Source organism: Coenobita brevimanus, chromosome 21 (assembly GCF_032717465.1).
Source record: "Coenobita brevimanus isolate Jiangsu-jjx chromosome 21, ASM3271746v2, whole genome shotgun sequence".
Taxonomy (NCBI): Eukaryota; Metazoa; Arthropoda; class Malacostraca; order Decapoda; family Coenobitidae; genus Coenobita; species Coenobita brevimanus.
In genome coordinates, this window is record NC_136974.1 from 25,989,049 (window position 1) to 26,010,939 (window position 21,891).

General features: G+C 41.3%; 1 protein-coding gene across 1 annotated transcript in view; it reads right to left on the minus strand.

Annotated features, from left to right (window-relative positions):
- Ube4B (Ubiquitination factor E4B) overlaps nucleotides 1-21,891 on the minus strand; it is a 645,009-nt gene that overhangs the window by 378,395 nt on the left and 244,723 nt on the right. Inside the window, exon 11 of the mRNA XM_080266571.1 lies at nucleotides 4,631-4,834. Coding sequence (XP_080122697.1) covers nucleotides 4,631-4,834 — 204 coding nt within the window. The remainder of the gene's footprint in view (nucleotides 1-4,630; nucleotides 4,835-21,891) is intronic.

Below are 21,891 nucleotides of genomic sequence, written 5' to 3' on the forward strand. Positions count from 1 at the left end.
GGTGTGAAAGTGAAGATTTTGTTACCCAACTTTGCAAGTCTCCACAAGTCCTTGGGTAGTCCACGAAGGCTCAACACCTGTCTCTGGAGAAAGCTGAATGTAAGTACTATCTGCCAAACCAAGTATAATGTTCTAGGGTTAATCTCTGATTTTTGGCTAAAATTTTCCTACAGGTACTCAGACCGCGATCGAACGCCGCCACGCGGGGGGGGTCGGCTATCGATGGCCGCGTATTAGGGGTTAAAGCATTAAACACAAACAATGATACTCCCTCCACATCACACTTAATAATGTATGTGTGCCACACACCCCCTCAAGTAATCTCCTTGGAGTGACATATGACACCAAACTCACCTTCAAGGACCATGTACACGACATCATGGGGGGGTGTACCCCCAAACTCAATACACTCAAGGAAACTACAGAAAGAAGTTTTGGGCAACAAAAACAAACACTCTTAAACTCTACAAACAATACATCAGTGATGTCATGTGTGCCCATCCTATCTAACACCCACTACAACATCTTACAAATCATACAGAGCAAAGCTCTATGCATCATCACTGGCTGCACTAAAACCACTCCCACAGCCCACTTACACTATGAAACTAAAGTCTGTCAGAGATTATCTGCATAGGAGGGGTACACAGTTCTAAGCAGCATCCTGTGCCAGTACACAACATCTCTGTTACTACATAACAGAGACAAAAAAAACAAACATAGGCACATTAAATAATCACACCATACAAACATTATCAAACCCTCGACAACAATATCTCACAAACAGACATCCCAACACTAGCAGTGAAGTAACACCTTGCTACATACTCACTTGACGTGCAGGGCAATACAACATCTCACTCATAACACCATACTACAAGCCTTACCTCCTGACATCCACCCATCAGAGGTGTCCTCTGACTGAGTTCACCCAGCTAGACTTAGAGCATGGCATCATCCAGCCCTCCTCAGCTACCAGCTTATATTTGGGCTGGGTGGAATCAAAGATGATATGTGCTCATCTTGTAGATTAGGCCTACACAACATAACATACATAATGGAACACTGCACAGCACATGCCACACTAAGATGCAGACTTAACATCAACAGTGTAGGGAGCTTATGGGACAACTCCATAAGGATAGTTGATTATCTGTGGTTGACAGGTCTACTCGATCAGACAGACTGGAGTTCAGCAACAACAGTGTGCACGGACATGAGAGGTTAAAAATGGCATATCGATAGTTTACCTTTCAACCGGGGGAAAAATTTCTAAAAACGTGAATGATTAGTGCATGGATACATGACCCATTTCACTCGGCACAACTGATGGTTTTTCTTCTTCTGTTTTCTTTCTTTCTCTCTCTCTCGCTCTCTCTTCAGTATCTATTTTTGCATCCCGCCTGCCTCATTTGTTTTTGGGTAGCAGGGTGGTGGTGGTGATGACAACAATGATGACGTACGTAACATGATGATGACGATGATTAGGAGGAGGAACACTATGATGAAAATCACAATAAAGATGACTGAGCTGCTTCATTCATTTCATTTAAAGGCTCTAACATGTTTCCATGTATCAGCAAACCCTGGTCACCCAATGATGGTTCTCCACATTGCTCAATTTCAAGCACCTCTGCATACAGCATCTCAACCTTGAGGTCACACTGTATAACCTCATCCCAGGATTAACAAAACATGGAGATGGACCACAGGCCCTACCTGCACAGCCCCAAGCCTAGCCTGGGAGAACAGGGACACACAACCCACCAGCTGTGGCCAGTGGCTGTGCAAATAGCCTCAGGGTACTCTAAAACTGCAAAGCCCTACACACTCTGGTATAGATCTGAGCTCCAGATCCATCCTGGTCCCAAGCTGCACTGACAAAGCCTACCCCACGCCACCCCATCTTGTCTGCTACTTGGTAGTGGGGACAAAGTTTCTGGCCACATGACCCTGTGGTCACCAACTCACACTAGGATATATGTGGTGTGTATGGAGCAGGTGGGGTAGTGTACTGTTTACATTTAGAAAAATGTGTTTGGGAGAGTATGTTGGCCTATTCTCTGTGTTAATGACACTGAAAAAGTGTCAGCAAAGGGGGATGGTCAGGAGCTAGTCCTGTGGGCTAGTGAAACAGGAGCTCCAGCTGTCTCTATCACCAGCCTTCTCATCCTCCTTTGGAGTACCACCCTGATCAGCTGGAGCTGCAGCCTACTTCCTGAATGGGCCACAATAATGAATGGTACTGTATCGTTTTCGTATCATTTATTAAAATCTCCAACATGCTTGCATGCGTCAACCTTGGTCACTTAACCCCTTGTTAGTCAGGTGGGGTGTTCTGGCACCCCAAAATTTTTTAAAAGCTCATATTTCCTAGCCAGTAATTCGAATATTTCTCTCCGTTCCAGTACTCTCCTGATTCAGTGAGGGGAGGGAGCATGTGGATTGGTTTTGTTCTGCCTCTGCTGTAGTGAGAGAGAGGGGCACTTCCCCCTCCCCCCGGGGTGTCCAGTCATCCCATCAAGCTAACCATTTAGATCATATTGTGATATAGATTTTTTTTTTTATCTTATTTTTGCGTACTGTTTATCATTATACTGATTTTAAAAATCACAAACGTATTTTCCTGTGCGTGTTACCTAACAAATGAGATATGAGTCCATTTGTTATTTTTTTACTGATATTATAATTTACTGTCTTTTATTATCATAAATTAATAAATACCACCTACAAGGCATTCAATCTTTTCATTAGTGATTGCAGAGATATGCTGATGTGGCAGTATGAAAATATTTTACATGTTAGTAACACTATATGTATTTTTGTAATGGGGTGTTGTAACACCCCACCAGACTACCCATGTTTGAATACCCCACAGGACTAACGAAGGGTCAAGAATGGCTCTCCATGTTGCTCAACCTCTGGCAGCCTCCCCATTCAGTCACTTATCCCTGAGGTCACACTCAATTATTTCATCCCATCTTTTTTGGTTTGCCTCTCACAACTCAACCCTCGACATTCACACTTCTCACCTTCTGCACTCAACTGTCATCCTCCATCCTCTCAACATGCCCATCGCAAGTGAATGAATGAATAGTCCACTTCACTTAGTACTCTACCCACAGTTCAAGTTTTAAACTTTTCTTCCTCTGTTTTTGGATCCTGCTCACCCTAATAAATATAAAATATGGTTACAGTTATGAAGTACCAAGGGTTAGTGTATGTAAACTTCTCCTAACCTTTTCAGTATGAGGTTTCCTCTAGTTCAATAAACCTATCTGGAGGTAGAAAGATCACTATTAGTCATAATGATAAAAGGATTAACCTATTCATTGTGTGAGGTCTCTCCTGAACTAAACAGTATCATACTGTTTGTAGCCAAAATCAAATAAAAGATTTTAATGTTTGTAACCATTCACTACATGAACTCTCATGTCAATTATCTTAATTTGTCATGTACTGACATCCCAAATGATCTATTAGAGAAGGTTCAGTCCATGTTGCATTGAGCAGCAAGTCTTGTCTTTGGCCAGCCCCCAAGAATAAGGCTTGTCTTTGGCCAGCCCCCAAGAATCCCAGCTATCTCATTTCTAAGTAGGATGCACTGGTTGCCAGTAAAGACTAGAATTTAATTTAAAAAGTCATATTACTTTCAAGGTTCTGAAGTTTGGCAAACCAAAGTCTCTTGCTGAACTATTAAAACTTCAGGTATAATGTTGCAAAGTGACAATGAATCCTTGCACCTCGATGAGCCTGCAGCTGTTCATGAGTCACCTTTCTCCGATGGGTCTTTCTCCTATACAATCCCTGGGTTACAAAATATATCGCTATTACTCATAAGGGAATTGACTTCTGTTGAATCTTTCAAAAGGCAGCACAAAGCCTTTCTCTTCTATTGAAGCTGCACTTTGGGGAGATGTGTTGTGATGGAAAATTATAAGGTTTAATTACTGCCACTTTATTTTTTCTAGCTGATGAAGTCTGTATTGTTTATGAGTGGTGTCACAGTTCTTGTCATCATCATCATCATCATCATCACCATCTAATCCTGTGTTGCCCCACGAGAAGTGTAGGAGGCCGGGGCTAGGCATGTTGGCCCTGACATTAAAGATGAGAGTGACAAGCCTCACTCATCCCTGAGTGGCATTACATGAGCAATAAATCATTCTTATAAATGTGAAAAACTGGCACTTTTGAGAAACAAAAGACCAGATTTTTATTATTATTATTAGTATTATATTATTAGTATTATTATTGATGATGATGATCATCATGATTATTATAATTATTAATATTATTATTATTATCCAAAGAAGAAAAAATGTCCAGACTGTAGCATTAAGAATAAAGAATATATATGCAGCCATCACATTGAAGAGGTTAAGTAAGAACCGCGTGTAGTTGAACACTTTCAGTGCCATGTAATGAGTTAGATATTTTACTCTCACTAATTACAAACAACAGTATTTAGCAAAAAGAAACTATGCATTCAGATAATTAAAATAAACCTTTACAACCCTTCTATTGTGATATGGGAGTTCATGTACTGTTTTTCTTTATGGAAAACTTCTCATGATATGATTCATTAGAATGACACCATATAGTCATGGGGTGAAACATTAATGCTTACCGTTCTCATATGCTCAAGTTCCCTAGCTAGATCCTGCAGGCCATCTGGAACAGTCCTGCCATTGCTCTGGTGCCGGATAAATTTGTCCACAACTCGTGGGTCATCCTCCGCAAACAGAGACAGGCTGAGGAAAGGACCCAGCAGCGTGGAAAACAGTATCTCTCGGCCTGCTGCATGGCTCTCTGAATTAGGCAGCCAGTTGTTCTGTTGAGGAGGGAGAGTGAGTGAGAGAGCATGAAAAAATTTTTAGGAAAAATATGCACACGTATACTGTATACTCATCCCCCAATTATCCAAAGCAGCTGAGCCAAAGGCATGTCTAGGTAATGGCTCCATCCTGATAATGGACTTCTCCACCTGGCCTCCCTTTGTACATAGCCTGACTTTTAAACCCAGTGTAAAAGGCCACCATAGTGCACTGTATGCAGCATGCTTGTCTATCTCATTCCTGTATTAGAGAGAGAGAGAGAGAGAGAGGAGGGACTGGTGTTATGCCTATCTTCCCCATTTGTTTACTATACATGGGATGCTGCTTATGTCATTCCTGTACTTATTCTCTCTCTTTCTCTCTCTCTCTCTCTCACTCTCTCTTTCTCTCTCTCTCTCTTTTGGCGAGGGAGGGGGAGGGAGGGAGGGAGGGAGGGAATGGAGGAGAGAGTGAGGAAGGATTGATTCTGTCTCTCTTTCTCTTACCCAGAAAGGGAGAGAGAGGGAGGGAGGGAATGGAGGAGAGAGACAGGAGGGACCAGTGTTATGTCTATCTCCCCTGTCTGTTTACTTTAGAAGAGACACCAATTATGTCATTCTGCATTATTTTATTCTCTCTCTCTCTCTTTGGAAAGGGTGGGGAGGGAGGAAGGAAGAGAACGGAGAAGGACAGAATGAGGAGGGACTGATTCTTTCTCTCTCTCTTTCTCACACATGAAATGGCTCATATGAACACATACACAATTTTTCCCTCACTCATAAATACACGCACGTGTACATATACTGGAAACGGCGGACGGGGTCTCTAGGAACACTGGGTGAACAACCACTGAGCCAGACAGGGCAGCGCCAACAGGCAATTCCCGCCAGATGAAACCATTTTGTCAGGACAAAATGGAAAAATGTATGAATAATGGTTACGAATAGCCAGATCACAGCATGTGGGTAACAGATTGTCCAGATGGTGGCTGTCAGGATAACAGAGGGATTACTGTACACACACACACACACACACACACACACACACACACACACACACACACACACACACACACACACACACACACATATCGACAAGGATCGAAATTAATGATTTCTTGAGAGAACATGAACCTGATGTCATGTGCTTTGTAGAGACCAAATTAAGAGAAGATATTGATGTTCATTTGGAAGATGGTAAATACAAACTATGGAGAAAAGACAGAAAAGAAAAAAAGGGAGGAGGAGTGATGATAGCAGTGAAGAACAACATAAATATAGATACTGTGGAAATGGGAGAAGGCAGGGCTGAAGTGATATATATGAAATTAGAAACTGGAGAGAATGTTAAGAGAGATATGGCAGTAGTGTATGTTCCCCCAAAGACAAGAGCATGGAAGGATGACGAATACCATGAGATGTTGTCAGATATGGCTAGCTACTTGCAAAAAATAATTGAGAAAAGCAATAATATAATTTTGGTGGGCGACTTTAATTGTAAAGAGGTGAACTGGAAGGAATGGTACTCGGGAGGCGGGGAGGATTCGTGGGGCACTATGTTATTAAATATAATAATGAATAATGTGATGACGCAATGGGTCAAAGAAGAGACACGGTTTTGAGGTGAGGACACACCAGCAAGGTTAGATTTACTGTTCACCAAAGAACCCGATGTAATAGAATCATTGGAATATCTATGTCCTTTAGGAAAAAGTGATCACATGGTCATTGAGTTCAAGATGTTAATAGGAAACGTCGAGCCAAGAGACGAGCTTCATAGACAGGGAAGATACAACTTTGGCAAAGCAAATTTTACAGGATTGAGAAACTTTTTTGAAAATGCGGATTGGAGAAAATTCAGAGAAACAAGAGAGATACAGAGGAAGTGGGATATCTTTCTAGACCTCTATAATTTGGGAGTGGAAAAATTTGTACCAAGAGTAAGAGGGAAAGAAAACAGGAAAAAGGAGTGGTTTAACAGAAGGTGTATGATAGCAAAAAAAGAGAGAGATAAGGCGTGGAACAATTGGAGAAAGATAGGTAACGACAGAACAAAGGAAGACTATAAAAGAAGAAGAAATGAATACACAAGAATACGTAGAAAAGAAGAAAGGAATTTTGAAAAAGGTATAATTGACAAATGCAAGGATAAACCCAAACTGTTTTATAGATTTGTTAATGGCAAACTGAAACAAAAGGAAGGAATCACCAAGCTGAAAGTAGAAGGAGAGGTCTTTAAGGATGCGGCAATGCAAGCAGAAATAATGAACAAATGTTTCCAGTCAGTTTTCACTAAAGAAAAGGAGCTTGTGGAAGGGGAGGGAGTGATTAGAAATGTTCCGGTGATGAAAGATATAAAAGTGGAGGTACAGGAAGTGTATAAATTACTGGAAACTCAAGATTTAAGGAAAGCCCCAGGACCTGATGGAATTTCTAATTGGGTACTGAAGGAATGCAGAGAACAACTGGCGGATAAAATTCACAGCTTAATTGTATGCTCACTGGAAGAGGGGAAAGTGCCAAAAGAATGGAAGAGGGCAAATGTGGTGCCAATTTACAAGGAAGGAAACAGGGAAGAACCCCTGAATTATAGATCAGTGTCTCTAACCAGCATGGTCGCAAAATTGTGTGAGAGAATCCTGAAACACAGATGGATAAAATATCTGGAAGAGATAAATATTTTGGCTGAATGTCAGTTTGGATTCAGAAGTGGAAGGTCATGTGTTTCAAACTTGTTGAGCTTTTACTCAAGAGCGATTGATGTGGTACAGGAGAGAGATGGTTGGGTGGACTGTGTGTACTTAGACTTAGAGAAGGCCTTTGACAAGGTACCTCATAAGAGACTAATGTGGAAACTAGAATATACAGGAGGACTAAAGGGGAAACTTCTGGAATGGATGAAAGACTTTTTGAGAGACAGACAAATGAGGACAGTAATAAAGGAAAAGATGTCTGGATGGAGGGAAGTAACAAGTGGAGTCCCTCAAGGCTCAGTGTTGGCGCCAGTAATGTTCCTGATTTACGTAAATGATATGGTAGAAGAAGTGAACAGTTATGCAAGTCTGTTTGCTGATGATGTAAAGATCTTGAGGAAGACAGAGGCTGCGGAGGATTGTAAAATACTGCAGGAGGATTTGGATAGGATACACAATTGGAGCCGGACATGGGAAATGAAATTTAATGTAAAGAAATGTAAAATATTGGAAATGGGTAAAAGTACCAGGAGACCATCACTGAATTATTTTTTGGGTAATGAATTAATCACAAAAAGGAGAGAAGAGAAAGATTTGGGAGTGCTGGTCCAAGATAGTTTGTCACCTGAAAAGCACATTAACAAGATAGCTGGAGAGACTTATAAGCTCTTGACTAACATAAGAGTAGCATTTCATTATATGGATGAGGAAATGATGAAAAAACTGATAGTGGCCATGATCCGCCCCAGGTTAGAATATGCAGCGGTAGTGTGGTCCCCACACAAAAAGAAAGATATAAACAAGATTGAGAGAATACAAAGAACAGCAACCAAGATGGTCCCCAGTCTGACAGACCTGTCATACAGAGAGAGGCTGGAAAAACTGGATTTGCCTTCCTTAGAGGAAAGGAGAAAGAGGGGAGACATGATTGCGGTGTTCAGGACCATGGTGGGAGTAGATAAAATTGACAAAGAGGATCTGTTTGTATGGGATAAGAGAGCAACAAGAGGACATGGAATGAAATTGAAAAAGTCAAGCTGCTTGAAGGATATCAAGAAATATAGCTTTCCTTACAGAAGTATAGACTTATGGAATAGCCTGGACAAAGAGATCGTCCAGTCTAAAAACTTAAACGAGTTTAAAGTTAAATTCGACTTATTGAGAAATAGCAACGGAAACCCACGAGCATAGTACATTCCGTGTATATCACAATTAGGTATATTAGGTAAATACTTAAATATTTGGAAGGACTTAGACAAAGAGGTGATGCATGAGAAAAACATTCATGTGTGTAAAGGTAGACTTGATAAATGTGGATATGGAGACAGGACAACACGAGCATTGCTCAATTCCTGTATACTACAAATAGGTAAATACAAATAGGTAAATACACACACACACACACACACACACACACACACACACACACACACACACCAGACATCTGAGAGTAAACACGTCATATTACCTCGCTCTGAGCTGACCACTCTTGGATACAACTGGCTATACCTAAATAGTATCTTTATATGAGTCAAGCTCTGTACAGGGTTTATCTAAATGGTATTATAAAATATTAAAGCAAGTTTAAGCAAAGTATTGCCCAAATTAGAGAACATATCCAGTTAGTGCAGAAATGTGTTGATCAAGTCACAGCTGTTTCAACTATAGCACCACAGGCGAGTAAGATGCACAATTGTACGTAAAAACTTTTTTTTTGTATTATTAACACAAAAGGATCGCCATATTAAGTGAAGTGAATATGGAAGGAGCTGGGAAGAGGGAAAGGGTTAGAAAACTGGACAATATCTATCAGAAACTGCCTGAAATGGAATCTATCTATCTACCTACAGCTCGATGCCCTAATCCCGCAAATGGTGGCCACAGACAAAACGCCTCCAAGACGCTCTGTCACCCACCATTTGACTGCCTTCCCCCCAACTCACTCCCCCCTCCCTCATATACCTCTCAACTCCATCCATCCACCTCATCCTCGGTCTACCCCTCCCTCTCCCTCCCTTCACCTCACCTACATACACCCTCTTAGTCAGTCTTTCATTCTCCATTCTCTCCACATGTCCAAACCACTTCAGTGTATTTCTCCTAATTTTCCCAACCACATCCACATCCACCCCACAACGTTCCTTCACTTCTTCATTCGTCAACCTGTTCCTCCATGTCACTCCACATGCTCCTCTCAAGTAACTCATTTCCACTGCTCTCACACTTGACTTGTTATCCTCTAGCAAGGTCCATGCCTCGCTTCTATACGTCAGGGTAGGGATCACAATACTATCATGCAGTGACTTCTTAACTTCCATACTCACTTCCCTATTTCTCATCACTGCTTTCAGTGAACCAACCACCTTCCTTCCCTGCTGTACCCTTTCACGCACTTCATCCCCCAAAGTTCCATCATTACTCATCACACTACCCAAGTACTTGAATGCACTCACATTCTCCATATCCTCACCATCCAACCTCACTGTGCAATCTGTGATTTCATTCCTCTCAAACACCATAACTTTACTCTTCCTTACATTCACTTTCAGATTCTTCTTCCTACACATTGTCCCAAATTCATTCACCAAACCTTGCAACTCTCATTCATCTTCACTCAACAATACTGTATCATCAGCAAACAACACTGGAATCTTCCACATCTTGCCCTCACTTGTTAGAGCCACCACCACATCCACTGCCCTACCCTGCACCTCCTTTACAACCCCATCCATGTATATATTAAACAGCCAAAGAGACATCACACATCCCTGTTTCAGTCCCACATTTAGATCAAAGAACTCACTCAACTCACTATCCACTCGCACCATAGCCCTAGCTCCTTCATACATACTCTTCACAGCACTCAACAATTTCCCCTCCACTCCATATATTCTTAATACCCTCCACATACCTTGCCTATCTATTTTGTCACAAGCTTTCTCCAAGTCCATGAAGGCGGCATACACTTTCCTTCCCTTCTCTAATACTTCTCCACTGAACACCTTAGAACAAATATCTTATCTACACACCCGTTTCCTTTCCTAAATCCCCCTTGTTCTTCTCCAACCAGCTCCTCTCTTATATCCCTAAACCCTATCAATGAGTAGTCTACCACATATTGTTCCAGTCACACTATGAAGGCAAATACCCCTATGGTTACCACATACGTCTCTCTCCCCTTTTCCTTTGTATAAAGGAACAATTATGCCTGATTTCCATATCTCTGGAACCCTTCCCTCTTCCCAAGCCAATCTACACAACTTCCATATCCACTCCACAATAATGGAATCATTCAATAAATTAGTAGAAAGGGTGAACAGATTGGAAAGGGCATTTCAGAGTGGAATGGATGGAATTAAGAAGCAACTGCACATGCAGAAGGAGGAAAATGAAAAATTAGTAAAGGAATTGAACAGGAAAGACACAACAATAGATGAGCTGACAGTTGAGGCAGGCTCACTTAAAAGGAAGATCAGTGAAATGGCAAGTACAGTTGTCAACCATGAGAGTATTATGGAGGAATTCAAAAATGATACAGAGACAGTTACGCAAACAAGTAGTATGACAGACCAAAATAATGATATTGAAGAGAAGATAACCCTGGTGAACGAAGTGATGCAAAGTTATAAAGATGATGTGGAAACTACGTATGCTGAAATGGTGAAAGTTGGGAAAGACTTAAAAATAATAGTCGAAGAAAAAAACATTAGGAAGGAAGTGAAAAAAAAGACTCCAAAAAAAACAATATTGGCCAAAGATTCAGCAGATATCAATAAATCTATAGTAATCACCAGCATGGAGGAAGAAGAAATAAAAAACAAAATTTCAAAGGGAAAAAAAAGGAGACGGCAAATATAATGAGCATACTGAAGGAAGTATCAGAGGAAATCTGCAATAAAGACATAAAGGAACACAAAAGACTAAAGAGATATGAGAGAGATAAGTCAAGGCCCATAAAAGTAACCTTCCAGAGTGTGAACACTGTGGAGGCAATACTAAAAAATGCAAAAACTCATGTAAAAAGGGGAATTTTAAAAAGTATGGATAAAACGATGCCTAACTCAAGAGGAATTGGGAAAACTAAAAGTGAAGAGGGAGGAGGCAAAAACAAAGAACAAGGGAAGATCAGAAGAAGAGTATTTATTTTTTACAAAGTAATTGGACTGCAGGTAAGAAAGTGGTACATAACCAACAGGGAACAGAAAGGAGGAAGGTAGTAGACTCAAGTCATGGCAAGTATGTAAACATGATGGTTAGGCTGATGTACTCAAATGTAGATGGAATGGTGTCTAAACTATTAGAGATAGAAGACTATATCAAAGAAAAGGAACCACACATTATCTGCCTAACTGAAACAAAATTAACCCCAAAGATATCAAACAATACCTGGAAATTAGAGGAATACAATATATGGAGAAAAGACAGAAATTTAAGAAAGGGAGGAGGAACTATAATCTTAACAAAGAAAAATCTGCAAGTCAAAGAAATAAAACTAGATATACCCTCACAAGTACAACTGATTGAAATGGATATTAACACATATGAAGGGAACTTAACTGTGGCAAATTTATACATGCCACATAAAACAAACACCTGGGAATGAGGCGAATATGAAGACCTGGCAGAAAGTACAACTCAGAGTTTAAGAACATTATTACATACAATGGAAGTGAAATATGAAAGAATTGTATTACTGGAGACTTCAATTCAAATGTAAATTGGAATACTCAAGATGTAAAAAGCCATGAAACCAGTTGGGATCAAAAGCTCTCAGATTTTGTGCAGTTCTTCCTAACACAGCATGTAAAGGAAAACACCAGAAAAAGAGGACTTGATGATCCATCTGTACTACATCTTATATTTACCAGGCAGGAAAATGAAAATGACAATATATCACCCCCCATTCGGCAAAAGCGACCATGTAGTATTAAATTGTCTTCTTGATTGCATATGACGTTACCAGCAATGAGAGTTACAAAAAGAGTCTAAATTACAAAGAGGGCAATTATCATGACCTGAAGAAGTACTTCTTAGAAACAGATTGGGAAAAGGAATTCAGAGGACAAGATTTAAATATTATGTACAGAAAATTCTGTGATCTTTATGAAACAGGTGTCCAAAATTACATCCCACAGCACAAGGCAACAGAAATAAAAATGAAGAAATGGTTTAATACAGAGTGTAAAAAAGCAAAAGAAAAAAGAGACTTGCTGTGGAATAGATACAGAAGACACAATAGTGAGAGGGCATATAACAACTATAAAGAGGCAAGAAATTATTATACAAAGATATGGAGGGAGGCTCTGAGACAGTTTGAGGAGGACATTGTAAATAACAGTAGTGATCAACCTAAGATTTTTTACGGCTATATCCGAAGTAAAACCAAAGTTAAAGATAAAATACAGTCCATTACGGATGAGGGGATCATCTATACACAAGAAAAAGATATTTGTGAAGCACTAAATAAAAACTTTGAATCAGTTTTTACAAAAGAAAGACATTTTGAGAGAGATGATAGGGAATATGCATGCCCACACCTATTACCAGATATACAAATATCAGAAAAAGAAGTATAGGAAGAGTTACGTAAGTTGGACAAAGTAAAAGCAAATGGTCCTGATGGAATTTCAGGTTGGGTGCTACATGAATGTGCAGAAGAGCTAAGCAGACCATTGTATTTAATATTTAAGGAATCCTTAGGTCAAGGTAAACTACCAGACATTTTGAAGAAAGCAAACATTGTTCCCTTATAAGAAAGGGAACAGACAGGATTCACTCAACTACAGACCAGTATCACTGACCAGTGTTGTAAGTAAGATACTATAAAAGCCGATACGGGAAGTTTAGGTAACACATCTAGAAGAACAAGGTATGATAACGAGAGGCACTTTGGTTTCAGGAAGGAAAAATCACGTGTTACTAATCTGTTAAGCTACTACGATAGTGTTACAGAAACATTACAGAAACGGGAAGGATGGGTGGACTGTATCTATTTAGATTTTAAGAAAGCATTTGACATAGTACTGCACCAAAGACTTTTATGGAAACTGTACCATCAAGGAAGTATCCAAGGCAATCTCTACTGTTGGATGCAGGATTTTCTGAGAGAAAGGGAAATGAGAACAATACATACCCCGGTTTAACGATCTAATTGGTTACGTAAAACCCAATTGTTAGCTGGGGTATCGTATATCGGGGTACTTTTAACATGTATTTCAACGTGGACTGTTTACCAGCCTTGGGTTTCCCCCCAAACCAAGTCCAAAACCCACCAAGATAAGCCCAAAAAAAAGGTTTAAGGGCAATCTAAATGGCCTAACAGCTGTCAAGGAAGCTAACCCAAGCCTAACACCTGTAAATAACTCACTGAAAGCAACAAATAAAACCTGAAAATCATAAGGAATAGGTTAGAGAATATCAAACACCTCTCATCACTTACTTCTTGCAAGTCCATGTCCAGTCCTGGTCATCATCCTTGCTATCCCCCCAGAGGCTACGGGACATGTGGTGCTACCTAACAGTTAGTCCTCCTCAAAGCCCTCAAACCCTACCTCTAGGGGAGGGTCAGAGGGGGCTGGCAATGGAGTGCGATGAGATGATTCAGGCGGAGGCGATGGAGTGCGATGAGATGACTCAGGCGGAGGCGAGGGGGTGTGATGCGCTGGCTCAGGCGGTGACGATGAGGTGTGATGTGATGGCTCTGGGGATGACTATGGAGTGCGATGCAATGACAGAGGAGGTGGTGTGGGAGACAGCTGCAATATCCGGTGAGGTGGCGAGGGAGACCGCTGCAATGAATGATGAGGTAGTGATGGGGTCCGTTACAGTGGCTCTCGTCGTGGTGAGGGAGACTGAGACAGTGGCCAAAGTGGTGTGGGAGATGGAGAATGGGACGGCGAAGGCAGGAATGGAGTGGCAGAGTGCCTTAGTGGAGACACAGGTGACACAGGAGACGGCAATTGGCTGGAGGTTAGGTCCAGCACAACAGACCGAGCATGTCCTCGGCGGGAAGTGTCCCTCAGTGTTTCTCTGCTGGTTGAAGGCTGGGGAGATGCTCTGCTTGTCGAGGGCTGGAGAGATCCTGTGCGACTTGCTGGCCTGGTGGGGGCCTGCTTAAAGAACGATGTGTCGTTGTCTGCCTGGTTGCCCTCTTCTTCTCTTCCAACATCGTCCTGTACACTTTCATACTCTCCACGAGCTGATTAGCTATGTCCCTGCTTCATCCTGGGAGGGAGTCGTGTGTTTTCCTAAGGTCTATAAGCTCATCCAGCTTTGTTTGCATCTCCCTTAGGATCTTGATGTTGAGAGCTCGGACCTCAGGCATAACCTCCTCCTCCTCGTTGCCAAGCTCCTCCCTGTGAGTCTCGAGAACCTCCTCAACGTCATCCTCGTCAACCTCGCCGAAGCCCGCCTCATGCGACAACTCGACATTGTCCTGCTGCACACACTCGACAGAAGGAGGTTGCACGCCCTCGGGGAAGCCGGTGAAGGAGTGAACACATTCTGGTCACAGCTTCCGCCACACACCGTTCATTGTCACCTGGCTCACCTCGTCCCATGCTGCAGTTACATTCTCCAGGGTGTGGCATATGTTGTACCATCTCCAGAACTGCTGTACAGTTGTTCTGTCATCACTGTTGCAGGTCCTTACCAACTGCTTCATCGTGTGGCTGAGGTAGATAGGCCTTAAAGGCAGCAATCACCCCTTGGTCCATTGGCTGCAACAGAGACGTGGTGCTGGGGGGTAGGAACACCACCTCAATATTGCTGGCCCATTCCTTCATTGCAGGCGGGTGGCTAGGCGCATTATCCACCACCAGGAGAAATCTGTTTGCCAGATTATCACAAGACGCATACCTCTTCAGCACACATGAGAGGTACGAGTGAAAATATGACGAGCAGATATCTAAAGTCAACCAAACCTTCTTGTTCGACTTCCAGATAACCTCAAGGTTCTCCTTAACATACCCCACCACAGCCCTGGGGTTCTCGGAGTGGTAGACTAGGAGTGGTTTCAACTTAAGGTCGCCCTCGGAGTTGCCCCCCAGCAGCAGTGTCAGCCGGTCCTTCGAGGGCTTGAATCCTGGCGTAAACCTTTCCTCCATTGCAAGATATGTCTTGGAGAGCATTCTCTTCCAAAAGAGCCCAGTCTCGTCAAAATTCGAGACCTGCTTTGCACTACAGCCACCCTCCGCGATGATGCGTTTCAGCTCATCAGGAAACGCTGCCGCTGCCACCATATCTGCACTCGCCGCCTCACCATACATCTTCACATGGTGGAGATTTGTCCTCCTCTTAAACCGGTCAAATCACCCATGGCTAGCCTTAAAGGTCTTACTTTCATCAAGCTCACGCCTTACCATGAGCTCGTCCCAGAGTGCGAGAGCCTTAGTGCAAATAATAGCCTGGCTCATGGGTGCCTTGCACCGGTTCTGATCTTCCACCCACATGCGCATCCCCTCCAGCTCCTCTATCACAGGCTCTCGCTGGCGGGTGATACGGGAGGCGGATAAGGTTGCAACCTCCCCATAGACAGCCCTAATGGCCTCCCTCTTTTTGATGATGGTGGAGACGGTCGACTGGGCCAGGTGGAGAGCTTAGGAGATAGAACACGCACCTTCCCCTTTGTCGTGCCGCTTAAGGATTTCCAATTTCACCTCCAGTGACACAGTCTTACCGACACGCTTTGCGGGAACATCACCAGCACCATCACTAGCAGGATGCTTACCATCACAACTAGAGCCTCCACTAGCACCACTAGCCCCACCACATGCAGCACCCTTACCAGACATGATAACACTTATTTTGGCTAAAATCCACACAGTATCACACTGCACACACGATCAGAATCACTGCTCTACTCACAGCACTGCTTGAACACAGTTACAATGCACAACGATAGCAACTTGCATAACGCTGGTGGTGCAATATGATACGTGTCGGGGGAGCGTAAGGGAGATCCTCACTCTGATATGGTCAGTACGAGAAGAGTGATATGGGTAAGCGCAGGGTGAGTGATGGGTATGGGGCCTGCACGAGCGTTTCTGTGCATCGTGGGAGATGGGCAGGCTCAGCTGGCCACAGGAACACGCACAATTCAAAATTTCAGCCCGTCGCCTGTGGATGCGACATCAGAGGGCCCATCGTTAAACCGGGGCTTGCCCGTCGGCTATCAGGGCCTGGTGCAATTTGTACCCCCATCGCTAAGCCGAGGTATTGCATCTAGGTGTATCGTATATCGGGGCATTACCGTATACAGTATATACAGGTAACTCGCACGGAACACGTGGGTTAGGTTCCTACGGTGCCGTGTTAGGTGCGAAATCGCGGATATTTAAACTACTCCGTATTTTGTTTCCTAGACCCCCCAAATGTGTTGTTTTGCTGTTATCTGTCACTGGTAATCACTAGAAAGCACTTTAAGTGGTTAGAAGGTTTATTTAATGTTATAACTCACAAATACAGTACTCCACAGCAAAACTTCAACACACAAATACTGTACGTAAACACAAGGAAACATTCCGACGCCGATCATAGGTAATCTTATAAATCAGGTTAACTGGTACCAGTGCATTAACATACAAGTACATACCAGAACAGTACATATTTAACTTAGAAATGCAGTACTGTGCTATCGAATGATTTCAGTACTGTTAGGAATGGCTGGAAAAAAAAATGTTATGAATACATTTTCTCCTTTTTGATACAGGTAACTCGCACGGAACACGATCTCACGGAACGCGCTCGCAATTATACACGGTAAGGGCTGGGATACATATAAGACAACGTAAGATTAAAAAACCATTATGAAAACTACAAATTAATGCAGGAGAGGCCTTTCAAAGATCAAATCCTCGAACGCTACCGCAGCGCGCGGTTTGTTTTGATTACGTGACGATCTAGGCGGGAAATTATTCAGTGAGTGAGACATTCCCGAGTACAGTGGCACAGTATTTGTAAGTTAAATATTTACAGTACTGTACTATTCTGGTAAGTTTATGTGCAACTTAAAGTACTATTAAATAACGTTAAAGCAAGAAATAAAGTCTTATAACCAGTTTACCTGATAGGCGTCAGAATATTGCCTTTTTTATTTGTTCGTTTTTTCCACAATACTGTACAGTATTTGTAAGTTAAATATTTACTGTTGTCGTATGTACTGTACTTGTAAGCACTTAAATAAAGTTAAATCATTAAATAAAGCCTTGTAACCAGTTAACCCGAATTATATGATTACCCATGATCGGCGTCGGAATATTGCCTTTTTTGTTTGTTCGTTAAACTCTTACTGTACTGCTTTTCTACAGTACTGTATTTGTAAGTTAAATATTTACTGTTCTGGTATGTACTTGTAAGCAATTAAAGCATTAAATAAAGCCTTATAACCAGTTAACCAGATTTATATGATTACCCATGATCGGCGTCGGAATATTGCCTTTTTTGTTTGTTCGTTAAAGACTTATCTATCTATCTATCTACTGCCAGACGCCATAATCCCGTAAGAGGTGGCCATTTGACTCTGAGTTATTTGTTTTACAGGGAGGGACACTAACCCTCCACCAACCAACTTGTTGACACGTAGGGAATTAAAGACTTATAATAAAAGAAAAATACATCTTTGTCTTGGTATCTTTACCTATTTGCTCAGGTTTGCTGTAATGGTTTGGATCATTTGATGCAATGCAACTTGTAGAAAACTGTGAATAAACTTTCGGGAAGTGAACGAAAATCTGGGACATGAGACTGACCTTGACTTCACCCTCTCATGTATCATCTGACAGTTCACCACATGCTATCGTGATGAGTGGGTGTACGATTTTTTCGCTCGTGGCCATGCCTAACTACGCATAGGTACACCCATTATCTCGACCCAGACAGAAAATACAATCTTTTTCCTCCCTTGCAAAACACAAACAACCACCCTGTTTACGAGACAGCAATATATATTGCGAAAATAACAAGGTAAAATGATAAAGATGAACGTAAAATGATAGAGAAAGATGAACATGTTATGACGGAAGAAGTACGTTTTCCCCGTCTGTAAACGTATTTATTTCTGCTTTGTATCTGTATTCGTAATAATTAGACTTATTGTTAGTTCTGAAACTGCATTACGATTCTATTTTTAGCCATTCTCATGGTGTGGGAGCTGGAAGTTGTGACACAACTTCTTTATTGCTAATCGGACTGACCCTCCACTTTATTCTCCCGTGGCAGAGTCTAGCCTTGGAGGACGTGCAGTTTTCTCATTTAGGACTGAAAATTCAACTCTTTCGCTCCCTTTTCCAAGCATGGGCACAACGATAACGTAAAAAATAACTCGAAACTACCATAAATATACAGTATATCAAAAAGGTGAAAATGTATTCATACATTTTTTTTTTTTTTTCAGCCATTCTTAACAGATTATGTACTGAAATCATTCGATATCACAGTACTGCACTTCTAAGTTAAATATGTACTGTTCTGGTATGTACTTGTAAGTTAAAGCACTGGTACCAGTTAACCTGATTTATATGATTACCTATGATCGGCGTCGGAATGTTTCCTTGTGTTTATGTACAGTATTTGTGTGTTGAAGTTTTGCTCTGGAGTACTGTATTTGTGAGTTATAACATTAAATAAACCTTCTAACAACTTAAAGTGCTTTCTAGTGATTACCAGTGACAGATAACAGCAAAACAACATATTTGGGGGGTCTAGGGAGCAAAATACGGAGTAGTTTAAATATACGCGATTTCACACCTAACACGGCACGGTAGGAACGAAACCCACGTGTTCCGTGCGAGTTACCTGTATATGTTTATGGTAGTTTCGAGTCATTTTTTACGTTATCGTTGTACCCATGCTTGGAAAAGGGAGCGAAAGAGTTGAATTTTCAGTTCTAAATGAGAAAACTGCATGTCCTCCAAGGCTAGACTCTGTCACTGGAGAATAAAGTGGAGGGTCAGTTCGATTAGCAATAAGGAAGTTGTGTCACAACTTCCAGCTCCCACACCACGAGAATGGCTAAAAATAGAATCATAATGCAGTTTCAGAACCAACAATAAGTCTAATTATTACGAATACAGATACAAAGCAGAAATAAATACGTTTACAGACGGGGAAAATGTACTTCTTCCGTCATAACATGTTCATCTTTATCATTTTATGTTCATCTTTATCATTTTACCTTGTTATTTTCGCAATATATATTGCTGTCTCGTAAACAGGGTGGTAGTTTGTGTTTTGCAAGGGAGGAAAAAGATTGTATTTTCTGTCTGGGTCGAGATAATGGGTGTAACTATGTGTGGTTAGGAATGGCAACGAGCGAAAAAATCGTACATCCACTCATCACGATAGCAGATGGTGAACTGACAGATGATACATGAGAGGGTGAAGTCAAGGTCAGTCTCATGTCCCAGATTTTCGTTCACTTCCCGAAAGTTTTCACAGTTTTCTACAAGTTGCATTGCATCAAATGATCAAAACCATTACAGCAAACCTGAGCAAATAGGTAAAGATACCAAGACAAAAATGTATTTTTCTTTTATTATAAGTCTTTAACGAACAAACAAAAAAGATAATATTCCGACGCCGATCATGGGTAATCATATAAATCTGGTTAACTGGTTACAAGGCTTTATTTAATGCTTTAATTGCTTACAAGTACATACCAGGAACAGTAAATATTTAACTTACAAATCCAGTTTGTACTGTAGAAAAGCAGTACAGTAAGAGTTTAACGAACAAACAAAAAAGGCAACATTCCGAAGCCGATCATGGGCAATCATATAATTCGGGTTAACTGGTTAAAAGGCTTTATTTAATGATTTAACTTTATTTAAGTGCTTAAAAGTACAGTACATACGAGAACAGTAAATATTTAACTTACAAATACTGTACAGTACTGTGGAAAAAACGAACAAATAAAAAAGGCAATATTCTGACGCCTATCAGGTAAACTGGTTATAAGACTTTATTTCTTGCTTTACCGTTATTTAACCCCTTAACCGCGGGGCGTCACTTTCGTGACGCTTGGGAGCAAGGGATCATACCGCAGGGTGTCGCTTTTGTGGTTCTGTGTTATTTTGAATTCACCCGGGCTTCCAAGTGGGGGCTTGTATCATCTATCAGTACTGCCAATGTCCAACACTAGTCAGCACTGCTAATCTCATCTGTACTCCCATCCATTGTTGACAATTTAGCCATTTCTCCCCGTTCTTGACTCCCCTCCCTACCCCCCCTCCATTACCCTATCCTCTCGCCTGCCCGGCCGTGCTATGCTAAGTAAATCTTCCCTGGAATTTTTCACTGATTTCATCCATTGAAATAAGCCCTATGTCCTATTCTTATACCAACTAATATATACAAGAAAGAAATAAGGTAAGTGAGAGTGCCATACACCTGGAATTGGCTAATTATCACCTGACAACACCTCACGTGCACCCGTTCGCTAATTTTCGCTGTTTTTTTCCCCTTGAAATATGCCGTATAATCTATTTTCGTAATAAATATACATGTAAGGAGGGAAGGGAGAAGCCTAAGTGATATTTACATTCACCTGGAACTACCTAATTTATAATGTATTGTCTAGATCTCCTGCCAATCATATCAGTGCTAGACAAAGCTGTTTCAAGATCTAACATTGGTAGCTCCGAATATATATCTCCTAAGTAGGCCTCTAATCTATTTTCGTAATAAATATACATGTAAGGAGGGAAGGGAGAAGCCTAAGTGATATTTACATTCACCTGGAACTACCAAATTTATAATGTATTGTCTAGATTTCCTGCCAATCATATCAGTGCTAGACTTAGCTGTTTCAAGAAGTAATATTGGTAACTCTGAATAACCCCTTAGCAGGCCTCCACACTGGCCCTCCGTTATCAGTTTACTCTCATCTTCCGAAGCGAGGGTACGTATGTTTCTTCTTGCTGACTTCAAGGCCTTTTTTCACCCCCATGCAAATGGCCCTGTGACCTTTACCCCCTACTAAACCTCTTGTGGAAAGAGGTAAAGGGCTGACAATTGATAAAAGAGTGACTACGATCTTTCTATTGAGTAAAACAGTGCAAGTGGAATTGTAAATAATGTGTAAACAGCAAGTGAAAGTAATGAATGTAAATATACGTGAACAATGGAAAATAGTTTTATAAGTTATTTCAAGTGACAGTGCACAACACAGTGTAAATAAAATAGAAATGTAAATAACGTAAATAAAATATAGAGAATGTAAATAGAAATGTAAATGAGTAGTATTATAAGAATACGAGTATATACCCTAGGAGTAATGAAAGTGAAAGTTTCACTCTAGCATGTCTGAATGCTATGAGTTATGAGAGTGAAGATGAAAGTGACATTCACTCTCAATGCCAGTATACAGGACGAGAAAGTGAATGC